Raw genomic sequence first — 15,817 nt, forward strand, 5'->3', positions numbered from 1 at the left:
GAGACATGGGAAAGAAGGGGAAACATGGAAAACAAAAAAGGAAAGAAGGGGACACACTTACAGAAGGGCACACATGGCGGACGGAAGTGGACACACTGGGGACAGAAGGTAACACATGGTGAACAGAAGGGGGCACATGGGTGACACAGGAAGACACAAGGGACACAGGAGGACACAACAATTGGGGGAAAAGCTCCACAAGATGCTTCTGTCCAATGGACGCACCAGGTTTAGTATATATTTTTCCCCAGTTTTTGCCCACTAAACCTAGGTGTGACTTATACTCCAGAGTGTCTTATTACGGTATTATTATGGTATTATTAGGGTAACTGGTGTATTCCTCAGACCTGCTTGGTGTAGAGGCTTTGCATGCAGCGCTCAGGGTCACACAAACAGAGGACACGTTACTTGTACAGAGGCTTGCAAGCAACAATTACAGGAGCTAATGAAATCAATTACATCTCACTGGATCTCAGCTTAGCCACCCTGAGAGCTGTGCTGTGATACTGAAGAGGTAACAAGGCGTTTCTGCGCACCAGCCAGTAGTAGGCACATTACCCTGCTGACTTGCTGTGAAGAGCAGGGAGTACTGGCCCATTCTTATCCAAATGTGATCACCATCATTAGACCCGCATTAAAGACGGTTAACATATCAGTTTTTCATCTCGAGCGTCTGACATAAACATCTCTGGCAGAAGGGAAGGGCTGTGGTCATTTTCCTGCACAGCCGTTACTTTTCATGGCGCATTAAAACAGATGATTTCCCCAGCCTCACACTGTTACGTGGAGTTAATGATTTTTCAGACCTAGTAACTTAATAACAGTGCTGGGTTTTAATGAGCTGAGATCGGGCAGCTGCGTCCTCTGAGGGAATGGGATGTGCCAGGCCAAATTAAGGAAATGCAGTTGCAGCAAGTTGTAAAACAGCAGACAGAGGCAGGCCTGATGAGGAGGCTGAGATAACGCCGTGCAGCAACTCTGGGGCCCAGTCTAAGCAGACGCAAGAGCAGGGCCCTCAGGACTCCACAGGGAAGCACTGAGGCGGATGGATTAAAGAGAATAAAGCACCATTTTTTCCCTGGCTTCTAATAGTTATAGGAGCTGCCATGTTCTCCCCTCCCCTCTTAGCTGCCCATTAATTATCTAGGGGAATGTGTAAAAATAGCATATGTGACTTCTGTAAACTCTTTGAAGCACAGCAGTGTCGGACTGGGAGGTGGAATAACTTAGGAAATCCACCTGCTGGTCAAGCAGCAGAAACCCTGTGTTATTATCACTCCCAATAGAAACCTGCAACAAGTCTTCACTGTGAGCAGCAACACCTGATTACTGCTGCTTGGCCAGCAAGTGGATTTCCTCAGCTTTTCCAGCTCCCAGAAAGTAGGCAGGGCTCAGACGTAGGCTAATAAGACGGTCTGCTATACTTTTAAATGTAAAAAGAAGATATAAAATGGTGCTTGGTTCACTAAAGGACACTTGAACTTAGAGGTACTGTATATGGAGGCTGCCATATTTATTCGTTTTCAAACAACGCCAGTTGCCTGGCTGTCCTGCTGCTCTTCCTGGCTGCAGCAGTGCCTGAATCACACACCTCAAACAAGCATGTGGCTGATCCAGTCAGAAACACCTGATCTGCTGCATGCTTGTTCAGCGTCTCTGGCTACAAGTATTAGAGGCAGAGGATCAGCAGGATAGCCAATCAGCATAGTTTAAAAGGACATAAATATGGCAGCCTCCATATCCATCTCACTTCAGATTTGTGTGGAAACCAGGAACATTTCCGTAAACCTCATTACAGCGCCTCTGCTATTTAGTATATATAGTGCTGACAACATCCACAGCACTTTTACAGAGTACATAGTCTTGTCAATAACTGCTTGCCAGAGGGGCTCACAATCTAATCCCTACAACAGGCATGTGTCCATTGTAGTCCAGGGCCAAATTCAAAGGGAAGAAAAATAACTTATCTGAACATCTTTGAGATGTAGGAGGAAACCGGGGTGCCTGGAGGAAACCCACACAGACACGGGGAGAACATACAACCTCAGTGCAGACATTGCTCTGGCTGGGATTTGAACTTAGAACACAGTACTGCAAGGCAAAAGAACTAAGCACTATGCCACCATGATGCCCACATGACACTGTTCAATGTGATGATTTTAGTATCTAATTCTTGCTTTTTTGTACCCCTTTTTATTTTAGGCTGGTTCTGAGGAGGAGGAGGCCAGTTGTAGCAGCACCTGCTAGTGGGATCACTCGTTTTGGGTCAGGAATTGTATTATAGGCCCCAGTCCTTTAGGTCAGTATTTACTACGCGTGGGTTATTGATCCCCCTTATTTGTATAATGTGGGGTTTATCATACCTTCATCCCCTTATTCTTGTTATTGTGCCCTAGACAGCCAATGCTGCCATCTAAATCATTTTCAGGGTTGCTAGGAACGCTTGTATCGCCACTTCTTAGTAGCGGGGAGGCGGACTTCCATTTGGGCCCGTGCTCTCTGCATTGGGAGTCAGGCGGGGGCGTGTTAGTCCTCGTGACAGGGCCTTCCAGGGGCGGGACCTGTTGGGTAGTGAGCGGAGCTTCGGCGGCGCTCGCAGCCTTTTGGCCCAGTGAGTTCTGATGACCACTTCCGGTCTGCGCCTTTCGGTTTGTGGAACGCAGTTGGCGTTCAGGAAGTGTTGAATGCGGCGATCGTGGGTGCGCTCCACATGGCGTCCTCCTCTCTTCAGCTGCCGCTCTTGTAAGTAAAGTATTTAAGGGGTGAGGTTGGGGGGCTTCTATGTCCTGAGGAAGCACTTATTTGTAGTGCGAAACAGCTGTCGACCATCTCTTCATGCTAATCCCTCTCTCTCCTGGTACACTGTTGCTGCTGATGTGAATCTTTTTAATTGTTTACAATAAAGGTCTTTTTTAACTGGATGTGCCCAGCCGCTCCTATCTACACAGTAACTGGCTTGGTGGAACTGTTTTTTGGGCTTTGAGCACTCTGGAGAGACCCAGTACAGTGGTCCTGTGCACCTTTCTCTCATTATTAGTAAACACACAAGTAAGCACTGACCTTCTCTCTGCCCATGTGGCGTGGGTTCCATGATGGTTTGGGCACAGAACACTCTGCGGGTCTGAACCCCTCCCCCGCACTGTACCTGCTCCTCCGATAATGGAGCATTGTCCTGGCTGGTGAGCAGCGATAACTGACAGCTCGTCCACTCTGAGCTCTTCCAGGAAAACCTTGTGGAAAAGAAGAAAAAAGTGATAAAGTGATACAGATCTACAGTTTAGGGGAACTCACTTTTCTAATCATATAGTTTTTTTTTATTTTAAGAGGAACTGTCGTGAACATTGTAAAATTTAAAACACATACAAATAAGAAGTACATTTCTTCCAGAGTAAAATGAGCCATTAATTACTTTTCTCCTATGCTGCTGTCACTTACAGCAAGTAGTAGAAAGCTGATATTACCGACAGGTTTTGGGCTAGTCCATCTCTTCATGGGGGATTCTCAGCATTGCCTTTATTCTTTATGAAGGCATTCCTTGAAAAAGATTTATACAAAGATGCTGACCAGCATCCCAGCACACTTTTTTGGCGGTTGGACGGAGCAACTGCCATTCACTAAGTGCTTTTAAAAATAAAGAACCCCCACGAGAAGATGAGCTAGTCCAAAATATGTCGGTAATGTCAGATTTCTACTACTTACTGTAAAGGGGCCCATACACTGGTCAATTTCAGCCATCATTCAATCGATCGATTTGATTGATCGATCAGAAATCAATTCCTTCAAATCTATTGATCGATCAATTTGTGGCCAATTTTGATCGATTTCGATAGATTTGATCTTTCTGACAGGATGGAAGATTTAGGTTGACCTTCTGCTGGTAGCAGATCCATGGCCCAATAATGCATTTAGATAGATTTCCAATAGATTTCATTCTGACATTCTGAAATCTATTGGAAATCTGTTCCTAGTGTGTGGCACACATCAGATAGATTCCTGTCAGATTGGACTTGACAGGCATCTGCCAGAAATCTATCTGATGGCCGAATCTGCTGCAAATCTTTAAGTGTATGGCCACCTTAAGTGACAGCAACATAGGAGAAAAGTAGTTTATGGCTCATTTTACTGTGGAAGCAATTTACTTCTTAAGCAGGCCATACACTCGTTAGATTAGCAGCAGATAGATCATCAGATTGATTTCTGATCTATCTGATGTGTTTAGGAACATTTTTTACTAGGAACAGATTTCCAATAGATTTCAGTATGAAATCTATTGAAAATCGATCTGATGGCATTTTTTTGCCGTCAGATTTCCATTAGGTCCAATGCAAAATGATAAGCAATCTCAACAGATCGACCTAGATTTTCCAGCATGTCAGATTGATTGAAATCGGCCGCAAATCGATCGATTGATTGGCCGTTAATCGGCTCAGTGTATGGGCACCTTTATCTGTATATGTTTTTTCGTGACAGAGGTCCTTTAAAGAGGAACTGTAACCAATAATTGAACTTCATCTCAATCAGTAGCCGATACCCCCTTTCACATGAGAAATCTATTCCTTTTCTTGACTAGATCATCAGGTGGGGTCTGCATGGCTGATATTGTGGTGAAACCCCTCCCACAACGTGATGTCATGAGCATGATTCTGACAGTTTCCTGTCTGTGAACCCTGTTGCATTGTGGGAAATAACAGCTGTTTCCAACTGCCAAGCAAGCAGTATCCCCCTCTGTGCATACTGTATAGCTATAAATAAAAACCTTTTACGGCCTGTTTCCACTACACGCTGATTGGATGCAGAAAAACTCCAATGATTGTTTATGGGCCTGTTTCCACTAAACGTGATTTTTCTGATGCAGATTTTCCCATAGGCATTCATTGGAGTCAGCTTTTCTGCATCCATTCTGCATCAAATCTTCATCAAATCTGCGTGTAGTGGAAACAGGCCCTTAGCCTATCACAATTTTAGGGGGTGTGGTTATAGATAATGGCAGTTGGTGCTGTCTAGTTTTTTTCATGTCTGCCAGTACTAAAGATGATGATGACTTGCAGACTCATTGTGCATCAAACAACATGAACAAATTACATGGCAAATATCAATTATTTCTTGATTTATTGGGGCCCAGAGCTGTAACTACTACTTCATTCCCCCGATAAAGGGGTTTATCCTTCAGGGTGTTTTTGTGGCTACACTTGTTATGGGCATGAACATCACACTGGTTATATGGCCCTTGTGAAATGGGCCCCCTGGGGTGTGAGTCGCCAGGGGTTGGCAAGGGAAAGGGTTTGAACACTGGCGGGGCCCCATCAGTTTTCCTGGGGGCCCCATGCTGTGTGGTTACGCCCCTTCATGGGGGGCTTTTAAGAGAGTATTTTGCAAATATGAACACATGACTCAAGCTGAATAAAAGTTTTATCATGGTCACGGTATGGTCAGTGGTCACAGCGTGGTCATAGTCTATTACTGGTCATGGTATGGTCACACTCAGCCAGTGGTCACAGCACTCTCACAGTCCATTACTGTTCACAGTGCGGTCAGTGGCCACAGTCTATTACTGGTCATAGTACGGTCACACTCTGTCAGTGGCCGCAGTCTATAACTGGTCACAGTGTGGCCACAGCGCAGTCAGTGGTCACAGCACGCTCACAGTTTACCAGTTCCGCCTTCTCAGGCTCAGAAGTTCCCGGGTATGAATACAGCTGACTGAAGAGCGCTGTCGTCTCTCTTTAAATAAGCCTCGATGCGCTCATAACTCGCGCATCGCCATCAGCAGTCACACATCAAACGCCTTTTTACTCCTTCAACGCCGTTAATTGCTCCAAGCCACTGTCAGCCGCCGATTAATACCGATTCATTCCCGCGGCCCGCAGAGAGGCCTTTAATAGTTTATAAATAAACACACTAAAGATGATAATGTCCCCAAAGAGATGATTACAGGATCACAAGCGACAGTCGGGGACAGATGTCTTCTCCGCTGTCATCGCTTGAGAGGCGCGCGCCGATCTCCACGCACTGCGATCGCATGGCAGGAATTAATAATTCAGCAGCGGATTTGGTGTTATATACTTTTCTTTTTTACTTTGCTTCCTAGTAAATAACTCGGAGACATTAATACAAACATATAATTACTCTATTGCCAGAGAGGTTTCCTTTTAGCGCAGCCCGCAGGTTGCCCGAGCCACGAGCGGCGGGATGTCATTAAATGAGAAAACAGCTCAATCTGATGATAGGATAATGACTGTAATTTAAGGCAAATGTGCTAATGTTGTCAGCAGCCCGCCACTCCCTTCCTCACATATTCGCCGCCGCTCTTTCTTCTCCATTACGTGCGGCGGAAGCGCCGCACTGAAGAATTACGGGATAAAAGACTTATGGTGCATCATTGCTGCGCTAGATCGCCCCCTAATTGCTCCTTGATCAATAATGTTATTATGATGCATTATTGAGTTTTGCTCCCTTAAAGAGATGTGAGCACCTGTTGGCTCCCTATTGTTTGCATGTGCTTAAAGGGGCACTACAGTGAAAAATTTTAAATATGTGCAAACATATACATATAAGAAGTACATTTTTTTCCAGAGTAAAATGAGCCATACATTATTTTTCTCCTATGTTGCTGTTACTCACAGTAGGTTGTAGAAATCTGACAGAAGTAACAGGTTTCGGACTAGTCCATCTCTTTATATTGGATTCTCAGGGATATATTTATTTCAAAAGAGGCGCCAAGTAGAGTAAAATTAGTTAAAATTGTTAAAAAGGGGGAAGTGGGTGGACTCACCTCCCTTCTGAAAAAATGGCCAGACAACGGGCAGGTTACTTCAAGTTTAAAGTAACATTTATTATGAGCTCCAAAAGTGCATCGCGTTTCACGGGTAACAGTCCCGCTTCTTCAGGCAAACAATTTTTGGAGGGAGCAAAGTCGGGTCAAGAGCCAGATATAGCGCCTCTGCAGACGCGATGCACTTTTGGAGCTCATAATAAATGTTACTTTAAACTTGAAGTAACCTGCCCGTTGTCTGGCCATTTTTTCAGAAGGGAGGTGAGTCCACCCACTTCCCCCTTTTTAACAATTTTAACTAATTTTACTCTACTTGGCGCCTCTGTTGTTATACCACATAACTGTTTAGTCCACCCTTGGTGGAGGGGTGTATCCCCATTTTCTTCTATCTACAGAGAGCGACTTCTTAACCCTGAGCGGGGTCAGGTTACAATTCTCCCCGCCTGCTTATCCAGTGGTTGCCTTGGAGGCGACCCGTCCTTGTGAGTATAACCATTGTGTGTGTTTGCATCAGACATCACCTCATTAACATACTACACCATATTGGGCTCTCGGTTCTCCCCCTTTCTTTCAAGCTTTATTTCAAAAGCACATAGTGAATGGCAGTTGCTTTGTCCAACTGCCAAAAAACTGTGTAGCGAGCACAGAAGCTGACCAGCATCATTGTTTATATCCTTTTTAGGGAATATCTTTATAAAGAATAAAACTCTTGCTGAGAATCCTCTATGAAGAGATGGACTAGACTAGTCCAAAACCTGTCACTTCTGTCAGATTTCTACTGCCTACTGTAAGTGACAGCAACATAGGAGAAAAGTCATGTATGGCTCATTTTACTCTGGAAGAGACGTACTTCTTACTTGTATATGTTTGCACATATTTTAAATTTTACAGTTTTTCGCTGTAGTGCCCCTTTAATTTTTATAAGTGGTCTGTATACAGTACTTATGCTGGGAATGCTGTGCCAGCGGCAAGACTACTTATCTCACAGCTCTGCTCCGTCTCTGCCACCACCTGTACTGCGCCCGCATCCTCCACCACTTCACTTGCATGGCTGCATGTGTCTGCCTTTAAAGGAAACCTGAACTGAGTAAAACTAAAATAAACACATGATGTACCTGCAAATAAATATTACCCACTTACCTCCCCATCAGTTCCTCTCAGAAGCTCACCATTTTCTTCTAACAATGATTCCTTCAAGTTCTGACAAGATTTTGTCAGAACTGAAATACAGTATATCAGTTGTTGTAATTTATATTTCAGTTGCTGTCAGTTATAACTGGAAGGACAACTGATGTGCAAGGTAATGGTCATGTTTCACTATGGCTCAAGTGGCAGATATTACAGTTTAACAGTGTGATGACCCAGAAGCGTTTACGAGGTTATTGAAGTCAGCTTGGTGGCATAGTGAGCAGCAGGGTGTCGTAGTAGTTAGCTCTCTCACCTTGCAGCGCTGGGTCTCCGGTTAGCATCTAAGCCAGGGCACTATCTGCACAGAGTTTGTATGTTCTCCCCGTGTCTGTGTGAGGTTCCCTTGGGCACTCTGGTTTCCTCCCACATCCCTTAAAGCAAATCTGAACTGAAAAGTCAAGTCAAGATAAAATGACACGCCGTCCTTACTTCCCACATAGTCTACTAATCAATCTCTTTCTCCTCTCATGTGCCCTGGTTGTTACCTGTGCCCAATGGAGTTCTAAGTTCTTAAATTATTATTTAGTATTTTTATAGTGTCGACATCTTCTGCAGCGCTGTACAGAGTATATTGTCTTGTCACTAACTGTCCTTCAGAGGGGCTCACAATCTAGTCCCCACCATATTTATATGTCTATGTATGTATCATGTAATGTATGTATCGTAGTCTAGGGTCAATTATGTGGGACGCCAGTTAATTTATCTATATGTTTTTGGGAAGTGGGAGGACACTGTGATGCCTGGAGGAAACCCATGCAGACAAGGGAAGAACATACAAATTGTGCAGATAGTGTACTGGCTGGAATTTGAACCGGGGGACCCAGTACTGCAAAGCAAGAGTGCTAACCACCAGGTCACCGTGCAGTCCACCTTTTTTTGTTTCCAGCAAGGATGGAGTTATGACAGCTGGTCATGTGACCATCACCATGGCAAACTGAACGGTAAGGTCAGACAACAAGATGGGTGGAAAATGTCTTCTTCCCACATATCTCTGTGATCTAGATAAAGTCACAGATCAGACCGCCTGCGTTTACCGACACCAGACACTCGTCCTTCTCTTCTCCTGAATAATAAGGACTCCTCATTTAGCACAGCGTAACCTCATGAAGACATCAGACGGCTCCAAAAATCGATAAAAGAAAAGTCATATAAATGTCACCTAGGAGACACCTCCATCTCCGACACATTTTACTGCAGCGGTCAGCCTCATAATTGGCTCTCAGCGCAAAAATAAAAACCACGCTCCACTTTCTGCCTAATTACTATGCCAGATCCTTATAACGCGGCATATCGTATCACGGACAGGGCCGGATTTGTACTTTTTACCGCCCAAGGCCACTATTACCAGCTGCCCCTGGACAGAGGACATCCTGAACTCCCCCCCCCCCCCCCCAAACACAGCAGGGATTAGATTGTAGTGTTCTCTGAGGACAGTTAGTAAAGTGATGGCAGGGATTAGATTGTAAGCTCCTTGGCGAGGGGCACATTTTGGTGAGTCACAGGCCGCTCAGAGATCACTGTAAGTGTCTGTTCACTGCCACTTCATCCCCTGAGTGCCAGATCCGGCTGTTGGTAGCCGCACAATGCTATGTGTAAACTCGGTGTAGGAGGACAAATGTTTGGCAGGCTAAATGCTACAGCCACCCTGCTGCCCACAGGCCGCCCCTTACTTTCCTGGTGTCCTAGGCCATGGCCTTTGTGACCTCGCCTGAAATCCAGCCATGGTCACGGAACCGCGTTCCAGAGGCAAATGCGACCCAGATCACAAAACTAAAGTTCACCAAAATCCTTTCTGTTTTGTGTGTTTTCTTCAGTCTTTGAGATGTATTTATAAAGTCTTAAGGTGGTCATACATATCTCGATTTGGCGGCTGATCGACTGATATTTCTTATAGAATAGGATGAAAACCGGTGCCATCAAGAGCATGCCCAATTGATGATGCCATCAATTTCCGGCCCAAATCGGTTGCATGCATCCTTCAGACACACTGCAAGATGCCAGGCTTTCTTGGTCGATCGGGTCAGTAGTAACGGTATGAAATATCGGGACGAGTGAGGAACGTGATGAAATCCCTGCCGCTGTTCCCTTTTAGTGTATAAATATGCCCCGTGTGTGCATTTATACATTACCTGTCCTGTGTCTCCCACCATGCGGTGACCATCTGTCCCGGAATCCCCCACTATTCCGTTATCGGTATAAATGCTGCTGGATTGGTGTCTGTGACATCACACCCGTGCTGCGTGCTATATGCCGGCGGCATGTATAGGGCTAAGGCCCGGTTTACACTTGCATTATAGTGGCAAACAATCCGTGAAAATGGATATGATCACCAGTCGATCCGTTTTCACTCCGTTGCCTTTCTGCTGCTTCCGCACTGTTTGGCCTCATACCCCACAGACCCCCACCCCCAAAATGGATTTTGCCCCTTAGAACACTCCGTTTCTTCACTAGTGTGAAGAAGCGTTCCGTTTTCTCATTGCCCCCAATGCAGCTCTTCAGCTTCCATTGCTGTTCCACTGCGCTCAACAATCCTGAAAAAATTGGTGCTGCAGCAAACTTGTATTCCATTCAGCGGATCGTGCGGAACGGATCCGTTTGTACCAACATACGTGAAAGGATCCATAGGTTAACATACAATTAATTTGCATCCATTCGGTTCCAATCCGGAGTGCGGGGGTCCTTCAGGGGTAACAGTTGATCATGGGGGAAGACGAGCAGCAGGTGAGCCGCATTGTACAGTTTTGGCAGTTAGGTAGGGAAGGGCTAAACCAACTGTTGTTTTTTTTTTTTTTTTTAATACCTGACAAGGCTCCCCCTGCTATTACTTTTTAGTTACAAAAGTCAGTCAGCGTTACTTCAGGGGCTGGCGGACACAAGCTACAGTGATGTATGGTAAATAAAAGGGCCATGACAAAAAATGTAAAAAAAAGGCACAGTAAGGCTTCTGTATACTTGATATATCTACTGTCTGTGAGGTAATTGAAAATGAAATGATTTGTGATAGTGGTCCTTTAAAGAGGAGCTGTCAGCCATACTATCTCAGAAAAAAACAAATATATAAGTAGATAAATACTTGCTCTACTTACATAACATATGTATTGCACTGTCCACATTATGATTCCTGTGAATTTTATAAAGGAAAAGTAGAGAATCCTAGTCTAGACAGTTTCCATATTTACTGTGGCTATTTTGAAGCCAGGTGTAATGTAATATATTCCCTTAGTCTCCTCTGCCTGATTTGCCCGTCTTCCGATATAGAAAGTGCATTGTTTCAGCCTGAGAAATATTGGCCAGAGAGGAATAGAAGTGTGGGAGGGGAAGACAGGAGGGAAACAGGCTTCAGCCAATCAGGCTGCATTAGTTAAGTCTGAGGGGAAGTAGAGAAGCAGAAAAAAAGACAACCCAGCATGCCCTGCAACTTCTCTTTTGTGTACCATATTTTCGGTGTACCAAATAAGAGTCATGTAAACTGGGGAATGATAATTTATCAACAAGAAAAGTAATAGTGATTTTAACTTTTGGATTGCCTGATTAGCATCCTTATTACTTGTTTACCAGATAAAAATAAAGAATTGATTTTTGATTTTATGCCCGACAATTACTTTTTAAGGCCTGGTGCACACCAGAGGAGTTTTTCTGAGCGTTTGAGTTTTTAAATCTGCTGCTAACGTTATCCTGTGTGTCTGTGCACACAGGAGCAATGAGCAGGGCCGGGCCGAGGCAGAGGCCGGAGAGGCTCCAGCCTCAGGGCGCAGTGTAGGAGGGGGCGCACAATTCATTCAGTTGTCATTCCCAATTGTGTTTGAAGCAGAAAGAAATAGGAAAAGGGGATACATGGCAGTGACTGCAAGTCAGATAACTAGAGATTAAGGTATTGGGGAGGTTGGGGGCCCTGGGGCGCCTCTTAGTCTAGTATCAATTAGTGTGTGACGGCTGGGGCGGAGGGATGGAGGGGCGCACTTTGGTGTCTCAGCCTTGGGTGCTGAAGGACCTTGTCCCAGCTCTGGCAATGAGGTTTTGTAAAAAAAACCATAGCATTACATTGGGAAGAGGTTTTGAAACCTCTAAAAGCTCTTCCCAATGTAATGCTATGTTTTTTTTTTACAAAACCTCATTGCTCCAGTGTGCAAAGACACAAAGGATAACATTAGCAGCAGATTTAAAAAATTCAAAACGCTCAGAAAAACTCCTCTGGTGTGCACCAGGCCTAAGTGAGGACAGTTTTACTCACTTGGTGCTTTTTCTAGCCCCTAGAAGTCTATCCAGTCTCACGCTGAAGTTCCTCTCTGCTCCAGGCTGCTGCTGTCCCCTGCATAAGATCCTGACCTGCAGGGTTATAGTCTTCCACGTGGGTGTGTGGAAGACCAAGACCATGACGTGGGTGCTAGGGATGCTCGCTACATTCCGTGGAATTCTTGATTCCGGCTGGAATTAGGTCAATTCCGAATCCGGCGGGGAGGAGGAGGTGGAGGAGGAGGAGGGGGAGGAGGAGGGGGGAGGAGGAGGGGGAGGAGGAGGGGGAGGACGAGGAGGGGGAGGAGGAGGGGGGAGGAAGAGGGAGGAGGAGGGGGAGGAGGAGGAGGAGGAGGAGGAGGAAGAAGAGGAGAAGGAGAGAGAAGGGGAGGAGGAGGAGGAGGAGGAAGAAGAGGAGAAGGAGAGAGAGAGAGATAATTTTTTTAAATTTCCGACGGAATCCGGAATTCCGCGGAATTTCGTACAAATTTGGCGGAATTTTCATAGCGACGGAATTTAACACTGAGGGAATCCGTGATTTCCGGCGGAATGGAAATTGCTGGTTCCGATCATCCCTAGTGGGTGCCCACAGGAGTGGGATCACAAGAGATGCGTGGCATGTGCATGCATGCGCAGAAGACCACAACCCTGCCGCAGGTCTTGGACCTTGGATTTCCTTGATGTTTGACTGCATTTGCCACATGCTTGTTTTAGGTGTGTGCTTTAACCATTACTGAATGAAGAATCGGCAGGACTGCCAGGCAACTGGTATTGTTTAAAAAAAAAAAAAAAATATGGCAGCCTCCATGTCCCTCTCACTCTCACTTCAGCTGCGCAGATGCAGTACATAGAACGTTTCCGGCCATGGGCGGGAGGGGGGCTTCTCTTGAGGGGACCCCGGGAGACAGGCTGGGATCGGAGCTGGGGCGAGGGACGCATGGATTCTAGGGGCTGGAGGAAGCCCCAGGTAAGTAAATTTAGTTAAGTAGCTTTGGGCCCCAGTGCAAGTTTTACATAGGGCCCCCCTAGCATACGTATAAATTGATATGGTGCACCAAAATCTGCCAAAGGCAACAACAGTAAGGGAGGTATAAACAGAGGAGGGGGGACAGTTTGTTAATGATTACCACTATTGAAAACACATATAGAAATGATTGCTACCAGCATAGCACCATTGAAGGGTGGGTTGAGGAAGAGCCCCTAGAGGGTCCCTCTAGTCCAAGGGGCCCGGTGCACCTGCAACCTCTGCATCCCCTATTGCTACGCTACTGCTTCAGTATCTGATTCTGAAGCAGTATACCCTCACGCTGAGCTGCCTGCAGATCTCAGATTTTCTCTGGTAAAGCTTAGTACATCAGGCCGGAAGTCTCTTTAGGTTGGTAACACTTCTGGAAATCCCTGTAAGATTTGACATTATAAACTGACACAACCAGTTAGCCCTTTGGACACCGCCTGGCCTCATGTTACGCATCGTCATGGCAACGGAAGTGTCCTTCAACAGAGTTCTTATTCATTGTCATTCAAGCCTCCGCTGTCATTTTACAGACATCTATGTGTGAGATGATATCATGCTGGAGGAGGCCCGGCCTGGACCAGGTGGTGAGGTGGGTAACCTCAGCTTGCTGACAGAAGTTCTGCGTACACCGCACTGTGCCACTCTCCCTTCCATACTATGGGGATGAGGTGACCTGTTTACAGCTTTCCTCACACCTTTTTTCTGCAAAGTGTTAAGGTTCCCAGACGTCAATATAGTGGCAGATTGACCGAGAGAGATCGAATCTGATTGGGGAGAGATCTGTTGGCTGCCCATACACCACAGACCAATGACTGATCGATTTCAGCATGAAATCTATTAGGAATCGGCCTTGTGACACCGCATCCGCCCCCTCGCCGACCCCGATGCTGTCTCCCTAGTGTAAAATGTGCCCCCCGGTGCCCTGTGCATGAATAGTTAATCTGTCGTTGGCTGCCGCTGGCTCTGGGCTCTGTCCTCATACATATGCCCCACATGGTTGCCGGCTTAACGTGGGTGCGTGTGACATCTCACACACGCCCACATATACACCTGCAAACAAGTGGGATGTGTGTAGGTGGACAGAGGAAAGATCCCAGAGCCAGCTGTGGACACCGACGGGTAAGGTACGCACGCACAGGGCACATTTTACACTAGGGGGGACCGACCTAGGGGTTCCATCACATTTGTCGCTTGTCCCGATGTCGCATGCCATTGCCACCGTGCACCCAAACGAGCATGTCGGCCCTACATCTTGCAGCATGTCCAATACATACATGCGACCAATTTCGGCCGATGCATGGCAGTACCGATTTTCATCCAAACCAATTGCAATAATTGATTGGGTGGTTGATCGGCTGCCAAGTCATCTGATGTGTGGCCACCTTTAGTGTATTTATACGTAAAGTGTGTCTTCACTTTCCACAAATAAAGCAACAATCCTTATCAAATCAAATTACATCAACCTACCTGACATTACTCTGATTTCCCCTCTAAACCTCTCCATCGGCTTCACTGTGAGTAACTTGAGAAGCTACTTCCATGGCTGTCAGCTGTTCCTGAGATGGGAGTGTTTAACCCTAACTGTGCTGCCAGCACCTTCACTGAGATTACTCCACCTTGTGGAATGGATGTGTAAATCCAATGAAGCTACAACACTGTAGAGGGAGCAATACATTTTTATTCTTGTTTTGTGTAGACCAATGACACAAAGAGAAAGAGGAGAATTATCCTTCCACTGTATACTGTTGCCTTGGTTTCCAGCAAGTTTCCTAAAAGAGTTCTAAGGGCTGGGGACCACTACGAACGACTTTTCAGTGCTTGCCAATAGCCAGTGAGGACTGTATGACACTAGCTTAACAACCACACCCCCTCAAATCACTCCCAGCCAATGGGGTTGATTCATTATTGTTACCATGCTGTAACAGCACGACTTAAATGCTGTTACACATGCTATTGAACTAGCACAACTTAATTATCCCTCATGCATGGTAGGTGCACTAGCGATAGTGTGCAAACCTAAGCAACGGTCGATGCTTTCATTAGCCGCGCGGTAGTGACGTATCGCTACTGCAATATTGCAGTAGCTGTTATAAATATTTGTTAGTTGCTATGGGCAACAACACTACAGCTTTGTTCAGCACCATATCACAGAACTTGTGATAACTTCACACTTGTCACAGCAACAGCAAGGAGATAGAACTGTTAGATGTCTTCAAAGTTTAAGGAGTTTATTCAGCAAAACAGATATACAGGTGTGTTCATCAGCAATCTTCGTTACATGTTCGTTACCTCAGTGAAGCAATCAATCTGTAGCAAGTCATCTTAAAGTGAACCTTAAGTCAACTGTAAAAATGATGTCTGACAGCTGTTTCGCAGAGATAGACCCTGCTTCTTCAGAGACTCTGAAGAAGCAGGGTCTATCTCTGCGAAACAGCTGTCAGACATCTTTGTCCTCCCCCCACTGCTGTAACCACTGTGTCTACCCACCACAATAAAGGGTCTTTTATGCAGTTGATGCCCATCATTTCCTCTTTCTTTTGGACTGCAATTGACTGTATCTGGAGCACACTGCAGGTAAGACCATTTGTGGTTTAATCCTCCCTGCTGCA

The 15,817-nt window shown here is 45.7% G+C and overlaps 1 protein-coding gene across 3 annotated transcripts in view; it reads right to left on the reverse strand.

Annotated features, from left to right (window-relative positions):
- THSD7B (thrombospondin type 1 domain containing 7B) overlaps positions 1–15,817 on the reverse strand; it is a 733,248-nt gene that overhangs the window by 514,818 nt on the left and 202,613 nt on the right. For all 3 annotated transcript variants that reach the window (XM_068245888.1, XM_068245890.1, XM_068245889.1), the window contains one exon: positions 3,061–3,230. In XM_068245888.1, the coding sequence (XP_068101989.1) occupies positions 3,061–3,230 (170 nt within the window). The remainder of the gene's footprint in view (positions 1–3,060; positions 3,231–15,817) is intronic.

Source organism: Hyperolius riggenbachi, chromosome 7 (assembly GCF_040937935.1).
Source record: "Hyperolius riggenbachi isolate aHypRig1 chromosome 7, aHypRig1.pri, whole genome shotgun sequence".
NCBI classification, from domain to species: domain Eukaryota; kingdom Metazoa; phylum Chordata; class Amphibia; order Anura; family Hyperoliidae; genus Hyperolius; species Hyperolius riggenbachi.